The sequence below is a fragment of the Labeo rohita genome, chromosome 8 (genome assembly GCF_022985175.1).
Source record: "Labeo rohita strain BAU-BD-2019 chromosome 8, IGBB_LRoh.1.0, whole genome shotgun sequence".
Lineage (NCBI taxonomy): Eukaryota > Metazoa > Chordata > Actinopteri > Cypriniformes > Cyprinidae > Labeo > Labeo rohita.
The window spans coordinates 6,001,292-6,020,012 of NC_066876.1; the positions used below are offsets into that span (position 1 = coordinate 6,001,292).

The 18,721-nt window shown below is 33.9% G+C and overlaps 1 protein-coding gene across 1 annotated transcript; it reads right to left on the bottom strand.

The window, feature by feature from the left end:
- Nucleotides 1-1,117: 1,117 nt before the first annotated feature.
- On the bottom strand, nucleotides 1,118-10,362 carry chmp7 (charged multivesicular body protein 7). Its single transcript, XM_051116959.1, has 11 exons — nucleotides 10,179-10,362; nucleotides 8,030-8,305; nucleotides 7,756-7,927; nucleotides 7,289-7,474; nucleotides 5,715-5,848; nucleotides 5,558-5,606; nucleotides 5,352-5,471; nucleotides 3,654-3,752; nucleotides 3,507-3,564; nucleotides 3,024-3,254; nucleotides 1,118-1,409 (listed from the first exon to the last, which is right to left on the bottom strand). The coding sequence occupies exons 2-11, from the start codon at nucleotides 8,299-8,301 to the stop codon at nucleotides 1,357-1,359; spliced, it is 1,374 nt and encodes a 457-aa protein (XP_050972916.1). The 5' UTR covers nucleotides 8,302-8,305; nucleotides 10,179-10,362; the 3' UTR covers nucleotides 1,118-1,356.
- Nucleotides 10,363-18,721: the final 8,359 nt, after the last annotated feature.

Sequence of the window (18,721 nt, forward strand, 5' to 3'; positions counted from 1 at the left end):
ACAAACATTTGTTGTTGTTGTATTACAAGTTTTTAAAATATTAGGTATAAATATGCAAATTAAATTTAATGAAATATGCGCTAATTTGCGAAGAGTGCAATAATCTACACACCGGAAGTCAGTTTCATAATTTTTTATTTATTTATTTTTACGTTTAAGAGTCAAATATTTTTACAGAGGGAATTTTGTGTATCTCATTTTTGTCACTCCAGAATTCAGAAAATATTTTAAAACAGACAGAAAACATATTTTCACAATTGTTTGGGGAATAAAATGTTGTATATAATCAAGCAAATTATATATGAACAAATCCCTCTGTAAAAACCTTCAGGATATAGACAGGAATAAAAATGTAAAGTTGGGTGTGTAAGTGCTACTGAAGTGGAGATTTATGGCTCAGTGTAGGAGAAAAAACTCATTGTGAGAAAATGGCCTTTAAAAATATGTATTGTAACTGAAATCTGTTGACACAAATAAATAAAATGCTATAAAATAAACATTTAACAGTGTCTTTTGGATGTTTTCTTTCTTACTAGTCTGATAAAACACTTTATGAGAAACCAAAAACCCCCAAATCTCAAACTTGACAGGTGCATGACAAAACTGTTTTTGCCTGCAGTGTCTCACCTTAAATAAATTAATACTTTATTCAGATATTTTTAATGCTACGAAAAAAGGTTTCAAACAAATACAGTTGTTTCGAGCTTTCAATTCATAATATAGTCCTCAAAAAAAAAAAAAAACAAAAAAAAAAGTACTGATGCTGGAACTTTAGCTTTGCATCACAGTAATACATTTCATTTTATTTTTAATTTTAAAAATATTTTACAATATTATTATTTTACAAATAAATACATCCATGTTAGGAATAAGAAACTTCTTTCAAATATAAAAGACCTTTCCAACCCCAAAATTTTGAAAAACAATTTTTTTTCTAGTAGTGTTTAATATGTACTTAAAACTACAGATTATATATTATATATTACAGATTATATATTACTGTGATATATATATATATATACACACATATGTATATATAAACTATATCATAATCATGCAAAAGACACATCTGAGCGAGCATCTCGCTTCTCAAAATAATACACACATACAATATTCTTTATTTGGCATCATAATTTGTAGTTTTATTAGAATAATACATTGTATAGACTTTACAAACTCAAAAAGGCCACTCTTAAAACTTTCTTTAAAAAACAAAAATAGACATGCCATTACAAACATGACTAAGGGCTCTTCATAAAGACTCGATAGGGCTTATTACAATGCAAGGACACACATGTACTGTATCTGATGGCTTGCTTTAGTGGATAGCGATTAACCCATTTTAGTGGCTGCTTGTCACTGTGCCGCCTCTGGCCTCCTCTGAGCTGAAATACTTCCTCTTGCCACAACTGAGGAGCAAAGAAAAGAAATCATTAAGAAAAACACTCAATAAAAGAAGCATTCGCTGTTTTAACAAGGTCATCATCAATAATGGAAAAATGGAAACTGTTACAAGGAAAAGAGCACTGAATTATATTTTTATTAGTATATTAAAATTATAATACTTAGGTCTTAATATATTCACTTGCATGAGGTAAATCCTCAAGCTTTTATTTTGGCAGAAAACTACTGGTATTGTTGTATAAATACTAAAATGAGTCTGAAATCCTTTCAAATGTTTCAGTATCAATATGTATAGAAGAAAAATACATATTTTTGGCAGCACTTTTTTTGGCAGGTTTTATGAGGGTAAATGTAAGATATTTTTAAAGCCTTTATAAGACAAACTAAAGAAAATTTATGGGAAAAAAAAAAATAGAAGGGAAAACAATACAGCAATATGTTCCCTAAGTATAGTCCGAGTTTTACTTTCACTTTCAAATTAGCAGCAATTCAGTGTCTAGCAATTGTTTGTTTTTAGTTTGTTTGAGTTTTCCCTTTTTTCCTCGCTTTCCTTCAGCTTTAAGTAGTTTGTAAACAGAGCCACTGCTGGCCAAATAGGTGCCCTAAGCAGAATTGTATTGTTGTACCCCTCCCTCATTATGGAAGTGTAAAAAAAAAAAAAAAAAAAAAAAAAACATACAGAAAACACACAAAAGAAAATTAAGCTGCTTTACTATGATAAAACCATGGTTAATTCTGGCAAGGGTTGTGATGTCCACATGTTTTTGTTGAAGAAATTATAGAGGCTGTGGCATTTCTATCACAAGATTAAGTGGATACTTGAATTAAATGTTTGGTCACTATTAAACAAGGATTACATTGTCCTGCAAGTGTAACAACAACAATTATTAGCCTTTGGCACCCTTTGCAGGCATTTGTAATAATATGTAATGTACATAAATTGTTTATTTCGTATTTTACATGCCTCAGACCTGCCCTAAATCAGCTGTAACAGTCCGACCTCCATTGTTTTGATGCAGGAGCAGGGATGTAAATTAGACAAGAATATCTCCGATTGAGCGATTGTGGTGTTGTGTTGCTGGATGTAATAATGAACATAGTGGTCGTCATTTACTCCCGACATCTGAGCCGCTGAAGATGCAGCAGATTACGTTTGTTTGTGAAGGGAATTTGCCTCACGATCTACATGTGTCTATGTTCGCGCAAATCATTCATGATCCAGCTTCACCTACAGCAGAAGTGAGTATAAGGGTTTTTGTTATGAATCTCTGCAATCACCTTTCCTAATAACGTGCTAGTCAGCAAGTTTAGCGGCTAAACATGGCTGAAGTAAACAGGTTCGTCACTCCACAGAGAGAAGAGGGGGCGGGGCTAGCAGAGCTCATTAACATCTAAAGCAGCCTCGACCAGAAAAGGATGATTTTTGCAGAGCTCATTTTGACAAGGTAAAAAGTGTGTTGTTTACACTACAATTGAGAATTTTTTATTATGGACTTTTCATTAAGACCCTAAAGAATCATATCAACTTATGGAAAATGGGCATCCGATGACCCCTTTAAGATCCGCAGAAACCCTTAACTAAAGACATTTCAGAAATAACTAGAAAAGCGTAAAGGAACCTGTGTCAGAAACTGTAAGTCGACTTAGTTCTCTGTCCAGCTCCTCATCTGTGATGCTTAGACTGAAATCAGGCACAGAGGGCAGAGACTGGACAAAATCAGCATCTGGGATACCCGTTTTCCTTGGAGGAGAAATAGGATGCGTCGGGACCACCGGGAGCACGTCGTTATCTGGGATGGTTTTCTCCAATAATGACTTCAGCTCCTCCTCCAACTCCTCTGAATCCTCACCTATGAGAACATGAAGGATTAGTTCTGTTGTAAAGTCTCGATCCAGTTCAGTTGTGAAAGAGTGACAGTATTGTCATGCATTAATGAACAGTAGAAACCTGAAAGGCAGAAATACCAATCATACACCTATTATTCCACACCCATGAAAATTTCTCAGGGTTCAAAAACATTTTTGATATACAGAATACATTTTGAAAATGCATGTCTAGAAAAAACAAATGTCTAGGTAAAAACAAAGTGAAACTTGTATACCAGAATCCAGCGCCCCACTGGCAAGAGTCTGGTTGATTTCATCCTGAGTGTCGCATAACTGCGCAAAAAGCATAAATGATACAGAAAATAAAGACCTTTATATTATAAATATTACTGCATAAACAATGCAAATTTCTGATGAATCACCTCCTGTATCTGATCAACCAGATTCTCTGCTCGCTCCACAGTCACACCCTTCAGTGAGATTCTCAGAGCCGCCACACCTGCCTGGTATGCCTGCATCACCTGTTCACATATATGAAAACAGTTTATTAAGACATACGTAATGTATTTGCTTCAGTGTTTTACTGTGACATCTGGGCTGTGCATCAACAACTAACATGACCTAACATGACATATATATCATGTTAGGTGCTTGCATAACAGTTTTGAATGCTTCAGAACTGTCAGAAGGTGTTGATAAGTAATTTCAATGTTTGAAGTCACAATGAAACCAATGTAGCAGCATTACTGAAAAAGAAAACATAGGGTAGAGACTTGATTTTGTTGGTTGGATTTTGAGATGTTACTCTTAAAAGTGGAAGCAGATGAAGGTGAGCTTGCAAAGGCAAACTAAAAGACTGGAGAAATCATACACACCAGAGAAAAGCGTGACATTTTACTGATCCAGTTACAATAAAAAAACATGCATGGATGAATCATGCACAGGAAGATCATGATCTGAATGAAATTTCTGTCATTAATTACTCATGCACATGTTGTTCCAAGCCCATATGTCTTTGGAAAAATAGCCAAAGTAGTTATTTTGGACAATGTTCAGAGAGCTCTCTTCCATACGACAGTCCACTGTGATCATGTCATCTGTCAAACCCCAAAAAGACAAAAAAAACACCATGAAAGTCCACATGACTAGTGAGCTTAATTCTAAGGAGAAATCACATGAGAGGAGACAATGACTTGATCGTGATATGATTGGATATGACTGGTTATGTTTGGCTGTAATGTGGCTGAATCCGTCTGAATTAACAATATAATTGCGTTAATGAGAAGACTAATTTTAAAAATGTAAGTAAACAACACACACGTAGATATAAACACTTTATGTCAAAATAAGACTTAAAGTGGCCTGAAAACATGTTCATGTCTTTCTTTCTTCAGTCGTAAAGAAATTATGTATTTTGGGGCACCATATCAGTCCATTATATCAAGAAAAAATGCAGAAATGTTTTCCTCAAAAAAACATAATTTCTTTACGACTGAAGAAAGAAAGACATGAACATCTTGGATGACGAGGGTGAGTACATTATATGTGAATCTTTGTTTTGGAAGTGGACTTCTCCTTTTAACTACTAAAAAGAATATCTGATATAACATGAGTTTACAAATAAAATATGTCATTTAAATTGCTACTGCCTTGAGTTATTATTTGGGAGTAAATGTAAAATGCTTAAAAACAATGAAAATAATACGAATGTCAATTTTCAGAACAAACAACCTGTGTGAAAATATTGCAGATGATTATGCTTAATTAATTGAGAGAAAGAATAATCGCTATCATGATTAACATATGAATTGTGTGGTCATAATGTCATGTGATCACTAAACAACATCAGAGAACTATGAGTGTGTTGTTAAATTATTGAAATAATCTCAGGGCGTAAGGTCAAAGGTGTTCGGCTGACAAAAATATTTGAGGAATTCCTGCTTTAAGCAGTGCAGACTACATTAATTTAAAAAAAATGTGGACAAGAAAGAGTACAATAGTGCTGGCTTGTACAAGTGCGACAAGGCGAAGTGTGGGTGACGTTCACGGGTGTTAGCCAACAGCATGTGTTGTCACTTAGAGGCAGACTGTCAGTGCATCTGTGTGTTTGCGTGTCTCACCAGGCGGTCGGTTTGGGAGTTTGCTATTCTGTCCAGGATGCCCTTCACCGTCTCGAGCTGAGCAAACAGACGATCTGCTTTCTTTTCTACCCGCTTGCTCCCACGTAAACACCTCAGGGCCTGCGGCAGGAAAAAGTGGGGATCCATTAAAACACTTTAACACTTACCTATTACAACAAATAGGCACAAAACAGGTGTGCTCATACCTGTGATTTCTTCCCCTCTTTAAGCAGCGACTTGGCCTGCTGCTTACACCTGCACATTACACAACACATCATTTAGCTCCATTGCCAATACCAATCATGTCACAAAAATGACAACTGACTGAAATAACGTCAATAGAATTCAGATGAACTGGCTCACTTTTCTGCTTCCTGTCCCAACGCCTCCACCCTTTCCTCTAGAAGCTTCTCGCTGCGCTGGAGCTGATAGATGCCCAGGTCCACCTCGCTGACGGGAGACACACGGCCTTGTCCTGCCTGACTAAATTTCACCAGCTATACATGGACAGGTCAAAAATTTAATTAGAACTGAGCAATCTGAAACCAAACAAGTGCTAAAAATGACTGCCCTGTGATTTTAACAACACATTTAGGGCACTGATTGGTTGAAGAAATGTTGGAACTTGATGTATCAGATATTACCTACACATACACACTACTATTCAAAACAGTTCTTTTTGAAAGGAATCTCTTATGCTCCCCACTACATTTATTTAATCAAAAATACAGTAAAAAGGAAATATTATTATAAAAATATTACTCAAATGTAAAATAATCGCTATTTTTTTTTTTTTAATCCTGAATTTTCAGCAGTCATTACTCCAATGTTTTGTTGTCACATGACCCTTCAAAAATAATAATAAAATGCTAAATTGCTGCACTAAAAAACATGAATTATTATAAATCAATGTTACAAACAGTCATGCAGCTTTATATGTATTGTGGAAACCGTAATTTACTTTTTCATGGACCTGTGACGAAAAAAAAAAATTTCAAATGAGTAGCATAAGTGTCTTTACTATGGAAGCCCATCCCGCCAGGGAATTTTAAAAAAAAAAAAAAAAAAAAAAAAAAAAAAAGTACATCTTACAATTATGACTTTTCTCGTAATTATGAATTTTTTTTTACTCAGAATACTCGGAAAAAGTAAAAATGTAAAAATGTACCTTTATTTTACTATTTACCTTTATATATATATATATATATATATATATATACACACACACACACACACACACTGAGCATTTTTTTCTGTCTACTTTGTATGGGTTTCTTTGCAAGTACTGGCACTTCTGATTGGGCTGAGGCTGGAATTTAGTATTTGATGGACGTATACTATGTGTCAGGAGCATTCACTCAGTATCATTATCTCATTTTTGACTGAGATGGCTTTTAGTTGGTTTTGCATCTGAACTCTTCATATATTCTTCACAATTCTGAGAAAAAAAAGTCTGAATTTTTTCAGAATTCTGACCTTTTTTCTTGCAATTCTGAGCTTGCATCACACAGTTCTGTTTAATAAAAAAGGAAATCTTGCAATTATGACTTCTTTTTTCTAGCATTTTTTTTTTTACTCAGAATTGTGAGATTAACCTTTATTTTATTTTTACATTTTGTTATAATTTGTTATATATATAGTTTATATACTCACAATTCTGAAAAAAAGTCAGAATTCAGACTTTTTTTCTCAGAATTCTGTGTGTACATCTCACAGTTCTGGTCTTTTTTTTTTTTTTTTTTTTTAATTATGATTACATACTCAATGCAAATATAATTCATCTTTGCTGAATAGAACTCTGAATGGCAGTGCAGTGTGTAATCACTGAAAAATGGCTTAATCTGCTTTAATACCCACAGAATTTTTAAAATGCATTAACTTTCTATTCCTAAAGTCTTTCATACCACATCAAGGTTTGCTCTCGTACACAAACACACCTTCTCGCCTTCATGGAGTGAGACGGTGACATGTTTTTCTCTTTGTAGCTGCAGCAGAGCCAAGCAGAGTGCGCTTTCATCTGGACAGATGTGAGAGGAGAGAGAACGCAGCTCTTGGAAAGACAGCAGAGAGTGCGTTGCTAAAGGAGAAGCCCGATATGCTGCCAAAAGTGCTGCAGCCTTTTCCTGCAAGGGGAAAAACAGCTTGAGCTCATCTCTGACCCATATCTACCGGCACGGCATATCAATTACATACAGTGGGGTCCAAAAGTGTTTATTTGTTTTTTTAATTACAAATTATAGCATCATATAAATGGGAATGAAAACATGAAATCGGGAATGTCTTAGTATTCGTTACGCTACAAAAAAAAAAAAAAGTCTTATTGACCCAAGAACATTTAAGCAGTTGTGCATAAAGGCTGAAAATGAGAATTATTGGGTATTCATGCTGTTAGTTTTACACTTACTTTCACCAGATCTATCACAACAAACGTTTCCTCCAGCGGGACCCTTCCACTGCCCAGCAGAGCAGACAGAGTCCATTTCAGAGGTCGAACTAACAACAGTCCAACACCCCACGACAACCAGCCCGAGTCTACATTTGCAGCAAAGTCTGATTCCTTCTGCACCTTCCCGCTTCTATAAAGACAATGAAACAAATCCAAATGGCATGCCATAAATTCATAAATGATTTAACAATCTGATCTATGTGACCCTGTATTTGAGGTGACAGTGATTTACCTATTCATGCTCTGAAGTACAGTACTCAAGCCCAGAGGAACAGAGCCTTTCCTCCTGAAGCTCTCATTCAGCTCCTGCAGGTTCACACACACCGATCCACGTCGCCTGCAGTGATCAATGATCAGAGGACTCCAGAAGTCTATCTTCCCATCCCAGTCCGTACAGTCGACATCTCGGTTCTCTTTAAAGGCAGAGAACAAGAAAGCCATTCGCTCGTCATCCTCCCAGTCTGGAGGGAAACACGCATCCCTCTTCTCCACTGAAACTGACATTGTGCTGTGAATGAAAAAGTTTGGATGATTACTACCCCAGAAATACACTTTTATTTTCACTTTTAAAAAGAGTAGTAATTGTGGAAATAATATACTTTAAAAGAATACACTGAACCTAATGTTTTTAGACACTTACCATAGCATGTTATTCGCAATTACATGAAAATGTATTATAGTTCAAATTTATATTAAATGAAATTAGTTAAACTAAGTGTTTTTTTTTGTACATTTATAATATAACAGCTTTCAATGTAATATTGAATAACACACTACAGTTAGTTTTTTTGTTAGTAGCACATTACAATAAGTGTAACTGTTTAAGGAACAACAAAAGATCATTACAACGATGACTTAAAATCTACTTTAAGGTAAGACTTTTAATTTTACATTTTTATTAAAGGTATACTTGTTTGTATTAAGAAAGTCATGAAAGTGTACTCTTTTCCATTTAAGTTCACTTATTTTGCTTTTAGATACAAAAAATTCTGAATTTAAATCTCACAGTTTTGTTTTTGTGAGATATAAAGGTAAATCTCATAATTATGACTTTTTTTTTCCAGAAATTCAGATTTTTTTTTTACTCTGAATTGTGAGGAAAAATATAAATATTTACCTTTTTATTTATTTAGATGAATAGAAAGTTTAAATGAGCAGCATTTATCTGAAATATTATTATAGAAATTCAGATGTTTTTTTTTTTACTGAATTGTGAGGAAATATATAAATATTTACCTTTATTTATTTATTTAAGCAGCATTTATCTTAAACAGAATTCTTTTGTAACATATAGCATATAAGTGTCTTTAATATGAAAGCCGGTTTCCACCATGGATTAATAAAAAAAAAAAAAAGCAAATTTCACAATTAGGACTTTTTTTCTAGCAATTATGATTTTTTTTTCCTCAGAATTGTGAGTAAAAAAGTCAGCATTTTTAGATTTACCTTTATTTTAGTTTTACCTTTTTAATTTTTTAAAATATATTTTTATATACTCAGAATTCTGACATTTTTTCTTGTAATTTTTGGGTTATATCTCACCGTTTTGTTTTTGTGAGACATAAAAAAGTAAATCTCACAATTATGACTTTTTTTACTAGAAATTATGATTTTTTTTTTACTCTGAACTGAGGAAAAATGTTAAGATTTACTTTATTACTGTATTTTATAGTATACTATAGATATTTAGTACACTACAAGTGTACATACAATACATTTAAGCGCACTTCTTTTGCACAAGAGTGACATGTTTCATGAAGTATATGAAGCGTAGCTGACAAATAATATGGATTGCTTTTATTATCTTTTTATTATCAAGTTAAGATGGTTCAAATATAAATGAATGCATGAAGTAAATGTAAATATTAGGTAACAGCAAATGAAGTTTAACAACACAAATATTAAATTTCTCAAACATAAGCATATATTATCATGCATAATGTTCATAAAATAATAAATTTTATTAAGTAACTCGTTTTTTTTTTTATGTCATAATAGATGAAATACAGCATGTAAAACAAGGCTGTGACCTCATGTGAACCACCTGGTAGAAGTTTAACTAGTTAAATATAGCTGTATATTCAGGTACTCAGCAGAGCAATAAATTAGAACTACATTACAGCATTTCACATTGTGACTCAAGTGATCACGATTAGGTTTGCTAGCAAAGGAAAAAAAATCAAAACCAAATAACTCAATGCAATTAACGTAGCAACGTTTAAGATAACGTTATTCCGCCTTGGGACAAAATCTCGTGAGCCGTACAGCTGTGATGCCTGATAACGTTACATGATGTCTAGTTAGGAAGCTGACTAGATTTCGAGAGACAGCCAAGAAGTGATTCTGCAATCTTAGATGTGCTTCAAGATTAAAGCTCAGACCTCAAGTTCAAGCAGCTGGATGAAGTTCTCAGCTAAAATCTCCTCAGTATTTGTCGCGACATCCATCGGCGGGAATCCACATCATATCATCGGCGGGGGAAGACAGGCGAAAGCTCCCAATTTACCGTTTAACTGTATGCTAAAGATGACAACACCTCACCCGGAAGACAACAACACTGCTCTTTTTCCTCTGCTCGTCATGATAAGACCACTGATGACACCTTACTGCCACCTCGCGTTGGAAACTGCTGCAGTGAATTCTAAAAATGCCATTAGCCATTTTTCAAGTAATTTTCAAGCAAATAATAATAATAAAAAAAATAGTAAAAGTAATTTCGATTTCATTTCCGGTATAAATTAGCCGTTTTGGCTTTAAGTTCTGATTTTAATAATTCAGTAGCTACAAGATACAGCCTCATAAAAGCCGAATACATATTTATAATTGTCCCATGATTACACTGTCATTTAAAGTTTTAAAAGTACGATTTTTAATATTTTTTAAACAAGCCTTTTCTGCTCATCACGGCTGCATTTATTTGATTAAAAATACAGGAAAACAGTAATAGCGTGACATATTATTGCAATTTAAAATAGTGGTTTTCTATTTTAATATGCTTTAAAATGTAATTTATTCCTGTGATGCAAAGCGGAATTGTCGAATGTTACAATGTGTCAAGTGTCAAGTGTTACAAATGTTACAGTGACAATATTTATTTATTGGAACTTGTTATTTTTTTAGGATTCTGTGATGAATGAAACATTAAAAACATTTATTTAAAATCTTGTATATATGTAAAATACTTTCTAACAATATGCACTACCGTTCAAAGTTTGGGGTTAGTACATTTGTTCTTTTTTACTTTCTTTGAAAGAAATTAATACTTTTATTCAGCCAGGATGTGTTAAATTGACAAAAAAGGAATAGTAAAGGCTTATATTGTTAGAAAAAAAAAAAATCTGTTTTGAATAAATGTTGTTATTTTTAACTTTTTATTCATCAAAGAATCTTGAAAAACTTAACACAGGTGCAAAAATAAATAAATAAACAATAATTTTAAAAAAAGCAGCACAACTGTTTTCAACATTGATAATAAATCAGTATATTATTTTGATTTCTGAAGGATCATGTGACACTGAAGACTGGAGTAGTGATGCTGAAAATTCAGCTTTGCGAATTATATTTTATATTATATTAAAATAGAAAACAGTTATTTTGAATTGCAATAATATTCCATAATATTACTTTTTTTCTGTATTATTGATCAAATGGAACTTTGATGAGCATAAAAGACTTCTTTAAAAAACATAAAATAGTAAATAAAAACCCCAAACTTTATGTTAAAGGTGACTCAGACAAAAACAGCTAAATATTGTCATTTTGAGGTAATATTTTTTACATTTGGACAACAATTCCCTAAGCATGTATTGCAGTAATGATGGAAATGTAATGCTATATGCCACAAAATAAAGTTTAAATATATTGGTTCATAAATGTCACAGAAAATAATACTTCCGTAAATAAATCTGCAAGTGTACATGCTAAAATAAATATCTTCCTCAGCTGACTTGAGTTTATTTTGGGAAGCTCTCTGAGAAGGTGATTCACCTTGTGATCTTTTACCACAATCAGGCCTCCTCATCCAGCACAGGAGACGGAAGCACGGATGACTTCAGTTGCTTTATGGAGTTTCTGGTCTTCTTGCTTTGTTTGGGAGGCCCAATCTTTGGAAGTCTTACATTTTGTCTTGCACTGGCTTGAAAGCTTTCATACTTCTTTATCTCCTTCTTCTTTCGTTCTACCATACAAGCGACCTCCTCCTCAGTCGATTCACCTTCAGTGTCATGCTCCACCCATGGAGTCAGAGACCACGACTCATCACATTTCTCCATTCTCGCTGACCTCCTTGTGGAAAATGCATTGTTCTGGAGAAAATGTTGGCTTTGAGGCACAGTTTTTGGAAGATGTATTAAGGCTTTTTCATAATCTTCCTTGCACTTTAATTTCCTTGATGAACATGCCTGTTTCTGGAGCTCTCCCGCACATGACGGACTCTTCTGGAGATCCTCTGCAGAAGAAATGTTTGTCTGAAGACATGCACTCGTCTGAAGTTCCTCTAAATTATACTCATTTGTCTGGAGCATGTTTTCAGAAGAAATGTCCTTCTGAAGGAACTTCTCTGTGTGCTGGGGCGAGTACTGGCTTTGGGACGCACCTTCTATAAGTGTCAATCCGGCTCTTACATTTGTTTCCTTTTTGGTAAGATCATCATTGACCAACAGATGCTGACAGTCTGGCGAGCTGAGATTTTTGTCTTCCTTAACTTGGGCCCCGCTGTTGTTACTGTACCAAAGATAAGACAGACCTTTGACTTCGCAAGGACCGTAAGAAGCAGCGGGACAGAAGAGTTTGTCCGGACAGGTCCACTGCTTTCTGTTATCGAGCCTCCTCTTTTTGTTTATGTTCGGAGTTTTGGTAAGTGGACGAGAAGCATTTAATCCTCGCATCTTCTAAGCTAACGTCCATAAATCACGATCTAAATCGGCAAGGCTGTGTGAGCCAATAATAGCAAGATAAACCTTGTATGCTGTTGTGACCTTTCAAGTGTGAACTGGTAGCAGAATCTTTAAAAGTAAACAAGATGGTAAATTACTCCAGAAACATACACCTGTGACATCATTACTGCGGTTCCATGTGTTATGTACTTTAGAAATGAACCGATTATTATTTATTAAATAAAGTATGAGTGCCCCTGCTGGTGTTATGCCTGCATATTCAGTTGTAATTTTGAGCCGCATCAGTTAACAAAATGTTTCAAATAGGCTGTTATAATGGCTATTATAATTTTGTAATTCATAATTGTTGGTTATATTCTTTTACATTTTAAGCTTAAACTGTACTGTGATGATGCTGAAAGTGTTTAAAGTCCGTGAAAATTAAGAGTTTTATGTTGTTTATTTGCAGTGTTGGGGAAAGTTACTGTATACTATATAAAATTAATGCATTGCAATTTTGCGTCAATCCCTGAAAAGTAGCTAATTATGTTACTTAGTTACTTTTTATGGAAAGTAATGAGTTACGTTACTTTTGCGTTACTTTTTAAATCTGGGCGGGGCTTGCTTCTTTGTTTTTAATATAAAACAATTCTAAGGTAAAAGCCCTTTTACACCAAAAGCGAAATGAATTTACCTCAGGCTAAAAGAAAAGTTAATTTATGGAGGAGATCACTCTTCAGCTATAAAAAAAATGAAGCACAAATGTTAATTTATCTAAAGTAATTTTTGCTTATTAGTATGGTTGAATTGCATCATCGAAGGTCAACAGCAAAGACAAAGACTGGTTAACAAAATGGGATTAAATACATAAAGGATATTTGTTTTATTTAACATATTTAATTATTGCAGGGTTGCGTCATATTTTGAGCTTGCATTTCACAGTTGTTGTTTTTTTCATTTTGAGGAATACTGAATTTGTTTTTTGTAAATGCGATGAATTAATGCATGTTCACATTTAGTCTAAAATATAGTAACATATTTACTCCTAATTTCCCGACAGGAGACTTGTCAATCAATAAATGGGGAAAAAAAGTAACTCAGATATTTTCTTAGAAATTCAAAAGTAACGTGTTACTTTACTAGTTGAAAAATAATATTATTACTCGCGTTGCTTGTAATGCATTGACTCCAACACTGTTTATTTGTCTATGTGGTGTTTTTAATATGCTTTTAGACAAACCATGTGCCAGTCCATTAATCAACACCATTGCTGAGTATTTTCTCCTTAAAATTGTAGTTTCCCAAAGACTGTCCCAGAAATGCGGTTTGAAACAGCCCTTTTTTTGCTACGTCACAAACTTCAGTAACCAATCACATCAAAGGATAGATTCCTATCATTAGCATGCAAAATATACCAATAGGATTATCAGCACAAAACCAGATATTAAACAGCAGAGCATTAAATAAAGCACAACCGCTAGGCGCTAACCGCTAACTTGGAAAATAACCCGCGGCAACGTCTGCACTTCACTCGTAAACTAGGCCGCATTGGAGCCTTCAAGGCATTTTGAGGGCACAACATCGTCAAGTAAGTAACTGTAACAAATGTTACAGGATCCACTGTAGTTGTTCGCTAGTAAAAACATAATTTTAGCAGTCATTATCCGTGTTTCGCCATTATATCACATTTACAGTTCAGTTAGTTGATCAGGGGGTTCTGGTTGGTGTGACGGTGTGGGGGCGGGGCTTAATTTGCATATTCATAGATACGCGTATAGTAAATGAGGCAAGAGGGTAGAATTACATCCAAGTTGTTTTAAGGCATGAGAAAATTATTTTCACAAGAAAAATCATTTAAATATTTCTTTTTGATGATCAAAGATAAGTTTTAAGGGATAACAATTCTGACTACAGTGGGACTTTGTCAGACTGGGGGGCATTTTATCCCACCCATGGGGGCGCTCTGGATATTTTTCATACTTTGTTTATAATTTATGTTTTGTTTCACAGACAAAAAAAAAAAAAAAAAAAATCAGTTTTTAAGTAAACAAAGATACCACAATTTGAACTTAATATTAAAATCCATTTAAAATGACATTGAAACATTTTACAGCATTAGACCCAAATAAAGGCCTGGCATATCTGGCAGATTTGTTGGGTAAACATTAAAAGGATTAAATGGTATTTTGCACAGCAACTAAACATGGAAATATAAATAACTTTGATACATTTTTGCCAGCATTGCTACAATGTAAATACAATTCATTTTAATATGCTTTTCAGTAGCCTATTTGTAAACATGTAAACATAAACAACTTTGATATAGTGTTGCATGCATTGCAGCAATGTAAACATGTAGGCTGAATATAAATAACTTTGATGCAGTGTGGCCTGCGCTTGCAAATATAAATACCCTTGATACCTTGTTCTGCAGTAGTTGTAAACATGTAAATATGAATAACTTCAGTGCATTGTTATAACTGCAGTGTTGCTCTGTTTTTACTAAATAATAAATTGGATGAATTTTGTTTAATGGGCTAAAAATATAACCCTGATTCATAGTATATTCCAGGTGGCCAGTGTCCTATGCTCAGGCAGTTGTGAAAGGTAAATGTTAATTTAAGTCAATGGGCAATCTTTCTTTTTTATGAAGTACATGCCTTCAAAAGGCAGTTAAATGTTGTTCTGCCTCTAAAATAGTATGAGTATCTATGCAACAGCACCTAAATATGGGTTTATGATTTAAGCTAAACCATCAATCTCAGGTATTGATTTCACTTCAGGCAAAAATTCATTGGACACTTGATGGGCAGCACTAAATGCTGCACAACCCATTCTCATTTCCAAAGCATTTGGACTGAAAGTAAAGCATATTGACATCTTCCTGCATCAGTTTTACAACCCACAGTTTGTACTTTACATCATACATATGTTTTTGTTTATTTAAAGAACATAAAACAATAAAATGAACACCAAAACTGTAAATTTGTATAAATGTAACCCAGATATTTTCCACAGTTTATTCAAGTAAATCAAATGGATTTTGTCTGCTGTTATCATTAATATTTTACAATAAAGAGTATATTTTCTAAACAACTATTTAGACGACACTCCTGTTAAAACTCTCATAAAACAAATGTTTTATTTTGCAGACAAACACAGTCTTATTTGTAGTTTAAGCCACTTTTGGAGCCCGCTTCACTCCTTCATGAGCTGATTCCGCTTTTGATCTTTTGTAAAGGTAAATGAGGACAGAATTAGGCCTTCTGTCACCCATCAGAGAAAGGGGTGACACAAACGACTTCAGTTTCTTTAAAGGGGATTTAGCCTTCTGCCGCATGGTCTGCTTGGAAGTCCCAATCTCTAGCACATGTACACTTTTGTTTGTGCTGTCAGTTCTCTTTTGCTCCTTAATGGAAGACACCATATCTTGGTGCAACTCAACTTTCTCCTCCTGCAACCTTGGGCTCACAGCTACTGCGGGTTTAAAACTGATCTTTTGACCTTTCTTCACTTTCTTTGGCTGCTTTGGGGAAAAAGCATCACTCTTTTCACAGAGGCTTTGATCTTTTTCACCATCTTCCTCGTTTTTTAGTTCCTCTACAGAAGAATCTTTCATCTGAAGTTCATCTACAGAAGAATCTTTCATCTTGAGATCTTCTAGAGAAGAATCCGTCATCTGGAGATCTAGAGATGGAGCATTTTGCTGTGGGGACCTGTTCTGGAGCAGGTTTTGGCTCTGTGGCACAGCTCTTTTAAGTGGTGTCAATCTCTTTGTGTCCTCAGACTTATTTGGAAGTGATGTCAAGCTTGCTGTAATATTTGTTTCCTCAGGCACACTTTGTATGTCATGTTTCAAAGTGATTTCGTCATCTTCCTTGTTTTGTTGCTCTTCTTTGGAAGGACAGTACTTTTCCAGAAAATACTTTAACAGGAGCTTTTGTTCGGCCGAAATCGCGTCTTCTTGTATTTGTTCCTTTATTTGGAGCCCCCTGTTGGCACAAAAATGATTGAACTGTGGATACGGCGCCAAACTCCTGACGACGGAGTTGGGGATATAGCCATCAGGAGCAACGGGCCAGATTATTTTCTCCTGACGGGTCCACTTCTTTCTAACATGGGACCTCTTGTTTGTGTCCGGCTGTTTGATAGATGTAGGAGGAGCGTGTTTTCCTCTCTCCGATGTCATCTTGAAATGCGAGTGAAACCCGTGAAGAGCTGTACGCGAGGAATCGCGTCTGCAAGGAACGGCGAGCAAATAATCGCCAGCTACATCCTTAAAAATGCCCGAGCTAATAAGAGTGAGATAAAGCCTTAAAGAATTCAGAACAGTCACATATTTAGGCTTCTATGACGCCATCACACTGGGAGGTCAAACATTCCAAGCATTTAAATCTTTAAAAATAAACAACAAGGTAGGACATTTTTGAGCGCACATTAGACAATATTAAAATGTTTTAGCACATAATGCTGAATGATTAATGTTTTGAAACATATTAAACAATCTGTTTTAAACGAAGGAAAACAAAAGAAGAACCAGATCGGCATTGTTAAAAAATGACATATCAGGAAAAAAAAGAACGAAGGTTGTATTATTATTATTATTACTTATACTACTAGGCCTATTACTACTACTACTACTACTACTAATAATAATAATAATTATCACAATAATAATAAATAAATCCAATATATTTATGTTGTTGGATTGGTGCTTATACGTCAGTTTACCAATCGGACAGATTGTTCAAATATAAAACTATTTATTTATCTGTGTGTCTGTTATTTCTCATGATGTTCTTTCATAGTGTAAGCTCTAAAAAGCCCATATTTCATGCAGTTTGATCACTCCCTATTTTGAATACACACAAGTAAATCAAAACATATATACACTTTCCGTAAAAGTTACGGTAAAAAACGGCAGCTAATGTTTTTGGTTTTACTGTTTTAACTTCGATTTTACATTTAAATACCGTAATTCCATTAATTGATATAATGTTAATATTCCAATCTATTGAAGTAGACTACTGTATTGTACCTTTGTAATACACTAATAACCACCAAAAGCAGGTGGTGCTGAAAAAGTCACATGTCGAGCCAAAAACCATCACATGTAGCTTTTAAATATTAGTGTCATTCACACAAACACTAAACACCATCATGGTAACACACATGAAACTGAAATAATGCAATAAACATTCATTTAACAACATGAGATGTAACATACAACCCTAATATACAAAACTGATAAGAAAAAACTAAGAAGAAACAAACAAACAAAACATCAAATTTGAAATGTAACACAGGGAATTCTGGGAATGTCAATTTACGGTTATTCACCATAAATTATATGTTCTTTTTTTACTTTCAAAAACGGTAGACTACCAAAAATTTAATGCAATGTCCAATACGTTTTTTTACCGTATATAGTAGGGGAACTTACTGTTAACAATTTAACAGTTTTTTACTGTAGCATTTTTACAGTCTTTTACCGTTAAATTCACGGTCATTTTTTACAGGGTATATATATTTATATATACTTTTTTTCTTTTCTTTTTTTAAACCAAGAAACTTTCTTTCTTTCTAACCTTTTGTTGTTGTTGTTGTTGTTTTAGTTTTCTCAATAAATATTTGTATATCATCCTGACTACCAGGGAAAAAGTCATGTCTTTACATTATTTAAAGTATTTTTTATTTTTATTTTTTAAAGGAAAGATTTAATTTGTGAAAAATGGTATTTTATTCATGTTATGCTATGTTCTCTGTAGGACACCAGGACTTAAAATAAACAAACAAATAAATAAATAAAATGACATGACAAATAGACATGAAAAGGCAACAACTTTTTTTTTCTAAATCACCAATACATTTTTATTTATTTATTATTTCTTTTTTTTACAAACGTATAAATATGATTCTCAACTATGTTATGAAAGATATTACATAATAATTTGATATACCTATTTTGCTTCATGCAGTATATGTGTAAAGTGGACATAAATGGGTTTCCCATTATTTACAATGTATCTATACACTGCATCTAATTTGTA

Excerpts from the sequence above, each read along its gene's own strand:
- chmp7 (XM_051116959.1), bottom strand. The coding sequence starts at position 8,301 with ATGTCAGTTTCAGTGGAGAAGAGGGATGCGTGTTTCCCTCCAGACTGG. Across the intron at positions 5,472-5,557 it reads AAGAGGGGAAGAAATCACAG|GCCCTGAGGTGTTTACGTGG; the intron begins GTATGAGCACAC and ends TTCCTGCCGCAG. Across the intron at positions 3,255-3,506 it reads CAGTGGGGCGCTGGATTCTG|GTGAGGATTCAGAGGAGTTG; the intron begins GTATACAAGTTT and ends ATGTTCTCATAG.